General features: G+C 33.8%; 1 protein-coding gene across 1 annotated transcript; it reads left to right on the top strand.

The window, feature by feature from the left end:
- The first annotated feature begins 328 nt into the window (after positions 1-328).
- Positions 329-3866, top strand: mrpl22 (mitochondrial ribosomal protein L22). The gene is made up of 7 exons (XM_079847888.1): positions 329-819; positions 917-959; positions 1127-1262; positions 1361-1426; positions 2357-2434; positions 2578-2647; positions 3576-3866. The coding sequence occupies exons 1-7, from the start codon at positions 792-794 to the stop codon at positions 3782-3784; spliced, it is 630 nt and encodes a 209-aa protein (XP_079704014.1). The 5' UTR covers positions 329-791; the 3' UTR covers positions 3785-3866.
- The last annotated feature ends 271 nt before the right edge of the window (positions 3867-4137 follow it).

Below are 4137 nucleotides of genomic sequence, written 5' to 3'. Positions count from 1 at the left end.
GTGTTGTAAAAAATGATACGGAACGCGAGAAGGGACCACAGACACAGTCAAAAAAATTTTTAAGAACATCCAATAAACATGTTGGCCGGAAAATATTTTAGTGGGCCTTATTTGTCATTTTAATATTTTAGTAGGAAACAAACCTTCCATTAATAATAAAAAGTATAACTTTAAAATCATTTGCAGTGACCCTTGCCGTAAAGCAAAGCGTCGTAACGTATTCACCTATAATTTCCGAGAATCGGTTCTTTCGGATAGTTCGGTTCAAAGAACCGGTTCGAAACACCATTTTAGTGATTCTTTTACACGAGTCAGTCCGTGACATCCTAGTACCAGTAGCCCGTCTACGGATATTCATATTATGCTAGTACCTAATCTAAAACTTCCCAGTAAAACTAGCATGTAGTTACACACTGGCGTTTTTTTTCTATTACATTTAGAGTATGTTGTAATTTAATGTTCAGTTGTTGTTCAGTTGGCTCATAAAATGCAACGTCATTAAGAAAAAGGTAGTTTATTTTAAGGTGACGTAGTTACATGTTACTACATGTATAGTATAATAACAGTAAATGATGCATAATTACAAGTAACTAACCCTAAACCAAACCCTCTATAGTAAGTTAATTAATATTACTCAATACTTATGAGTAAGCTTGATAATAAAAAAAAGAAGTAAATAGTATAATACTTAAAATAGTATTTTTTTGACTGACTGTATTCAACCGAATCATCTAAAAGATCCGAATCAAAAGGACGATTCCCTCACGAATCGGACATCTCTAACAATCAATATGGCGGCCTCCGCAGTGACATGGTCTGGTAAGTCAAATCAAATATACTTACGTTGTATTTATATTCATATTGGCATTTCAGTTGCTTTTGGTTTAACTGGGAATTATATGAACATTATCGACAGGTTTAGCCTCCATTGGTCGTGCTTGTGGACATATTCGCTCTAGGTAAGAACATCCCATGCAGTTGCTGTGCAAAGGAAAGGACACAGAATGTGTCTCAAATAGCTATCTAGATAAATAGTATTTCTGGCCATCAAAATAGATCGCTAGGTTTTGAGACACAGCCTATGTATTCTCTAATGTTTTTCGGTCTGTCCTGCTGTTTTCATCAGGTTGCTTGGATCTTCCTCTACATTATCTCAAGTGTCATGCCTTCACACAAGCCCAGAGTTAAACAGCAAACACTGGGAAAGGAGAAATCTGACTGTATATCCACCACAAACGAAAGATGAACCACGCAGACCAGCTGTTAGTAATACACTTAATTCACCTTTACAGTATGTGAATGAATGAAGTTCATTAAATTATGCTGGGTTTGACTTGTGTTTTGTGTGTGTGTGAAATAGGAGATCCATCACTGCAGACGTCAGATTAAATACAGCAAAGACAAGATGTGGTACTTGGCTAAATTGGTGAGTGATCGCTATGTGCTATGTTCACGGAAAATAGGACTACTGTCAAAGAAAAGAAAAGAAAATAAGAACGAATAATCAAACTACAAGCAACAGCACAAATAAATACATTACAGCAAAGATACAAATAAAATAAGCACTGCTTTTCTGTTTTTTTCAAGCATCTAACAGTAGTTTTCTGGTGCAGAAATTGAATAAAGTTATCAAATGTAAACTAACAGTATTTAATCTTCACTGTATAAATTAATTAAAGATTAATCAATAATTAATAAAGATACAAAAGCTAATCAGTCAAGAGCAGGAAGTGATTTCCTTGTCTTTTGTTGTTTAATTTACAGGAATATTTAGGCTTCTGTCACTTTAAGACATAATGCACTGATCCAGTACTTGGATACTGTACACATGCTTCGTCTTTCTCGACTGTTTACGTTCACTTAAGACATAACCTTCTTCATTTGCTAGGATACTTGCCAAGACGAGCATGTTGACAATTTTTTTGTGAATTTGTCCTTTTAAGCGCAAAACTTGAAAGAGTACTCAATATTTGCGCGAGTTTAGTTTACACCCAGATGACAACATGTGTTGTTCAGGTCTCACCTTCGCTCGCGCGCTATCAACACCCGAGTGATGACGGCGTAAATGACTGGTCGTGTTCAAGCATACGGCACACGCATTGAACAAAGTTGAACTCTGTCTGTCTGTTTTACGCGTCGTTATTTTCAACAAACCAAATTATAGATGCGTCGTCAGATTTGAGATGAACCGCGATGCAAGTGTTTTATTTTATTTTATTTTTATGAATTTATTTATTTTATTAACCGAGAACCGTTATACTCCTAATGTTGATAATTACATAATATGGCATATGGAGTAATGATGATGATGATATAGAGTTTGTTGCATTATTTTAGTGATGAATGTGTTTTACAGCTCAGAGGTATGACCATTGACCAGGCATTAACTCAGCTCGAGTTCAACGACAAGAAGGGAGCTAAAATAATCAAAGAGGTAAAAATACAGTGATATGACTTGAAACTGCTCAAATAATATTAATTAAAATATGTTTTTGCTGCGAAAACAATGTGATCATACAGTGTCACACTTCAAAATCTGTTTTAGAAGCTATAAGGTTTTAAATGTTTGTGTTAAAGGTTCTTCTGGAAGCTCAGGAGATGGCAGTCAAGAATCACAATGTGGAATACAAATCAAATCTATATATTGGTAAGTCACAAACATGCCAAACATTAACATCAAAGCTATTAGCACTTTATTTTTTCCTATGGAGTTATTTTTGTCTTTTTTTGTGCATCCTTTTTGAATTTTTTGCATACTTTTAAATGTACAAGTTTATCTTAAATATTCTGTAAACATTACCCTGCTTTCATAAGCATCTGTCACTCATCAGCGATACAATCCATAGATCTTAAACTTTTCATTAAACCAAAAAATAATTCACAAGTGAACGTCTTGACACGCTGGCAAGTGCTTTGACGTGCTTGCAAAAAAATGGTTTCAAGCTAACCAGTTTTATGCTCTAATGAAACTCAAAGTTTTGAGAAAAAATATGTGACTCAACCAAAAGAGAAAAAACAATTGGTGAAAATCATTTTGTTGAAAAAACAATTTGAGAAAAGATAATGGGTGGTTTTTCTTGCAAAATGTTTTGGTTACACTTTACAATAGGTCTCTGTTAACATTAGTTAATGCATTAACTAACATGAACTAAGTGCAAAATATAAGCATTTATTAATCGTTGTTAATGTTCATGTCAGTTCTCAGTGCATTAACTAATGATAACCGATACAGCTTTGGACCTTCAATATGTTTTAGTAAATGTTGAGATTTACGTTAACTAAGTTACGTAAATGCTGTAGAAGTAATGTTCATTATTAGTTCATGTTCATTAACTAATGTAATAAAATAAACCCTTATTGTAAAGTGTTACCAATATTTTGTTGGATAAAGACAAAATGAATCCATATTTTGCATGAAAAGGCATTATTATTTTAGTTTAATTCCAATGTTTTGTTTTATCCATTATGTATGCTTCTGACTTTTCTAATATATTTTGAGTAATATATTTGTAAACATGGCTTTTGGATTTCAAAGTAAACCAGTCATTCTAACAGTTGAATTATATTTTCTACAGCGGAGTCGTTCTCTGGCAAAGGAAAATACCTGAAGCGCATTCGTTATCATGGACGTGGCATGTTCGGCATCATGGATAAAGTGCACTGCCACTACTTCGTAAAGCTTGTTGAGGGGGCGCCGCCCAACGTCGAGCAGAAGACCGGATTCGACCAGGCCAAGGAGTATGTGCAGCAACTGAGGAACCGAACTATTATTCACTCACTGTAGTGTAAAATTAACATTGATTTTTATTTTGTTATTGTGTTCATGTAAATAATAATTGAAGAATAAAGAAATCATGCCAAGCACAGCTTTTGTTTAAGCTTGTGGTTCAATATATATATATATATATATATATATATATATATATATATTAGTATGTATATGTTGGGGTCGAAGTAACAATTCGATTGTGATTCACAAGCAGATAAATCAGGTTCAGAACATGGCAGATTTTCTCAAGGAAAAAAATGGCTTTAAATAGATTTTTTCTTTCTCAAAAAAATGAGTGCTCAATTAGATGGTACAAGACCTTGCTTCATTTTCATCCACCTGAAATTGGGGAACATGCACAAAAAAAA

This window comes from Squalius cephalus, assembly GCF_949319135.1.
Source record: "Squalius cephalus genome assembly, chromosome: 17".
In the NCBI taxonomy this organism is placed as follows: Eukaryota; Metazoa; Chordata; class Actinopteri; order Cypriniformes; family Leuciscidae; genus Squalius; species Squalius cephalus.
This window is presented reverse-complemented; position numbering and strand designations above follow the sequence as displayed.

Excerpts from the sequence above, each read along its gene's own strand:
- mrpl22 (XM_079847888.1), top strand. The coding sequence starts at position 792 with ATGGCGGCCTCCGCAGTGACATGGTCTG. Across the intron at positions 820-916 it reads CTCCGCAGTGACATGGTCTG|GTTTAGCCTCCATTGGTCGT; the intron begins GTAAGTCAAATC and ends CATTATCGACAG. Across the intron at positions 2,648-3,575 it reads CAAATCAAATCTATATATTG|CGGAGTCGTTCTCTGGCAAA; the intron begins GTAAGTCACAAA and ends TATTTTCTACAG.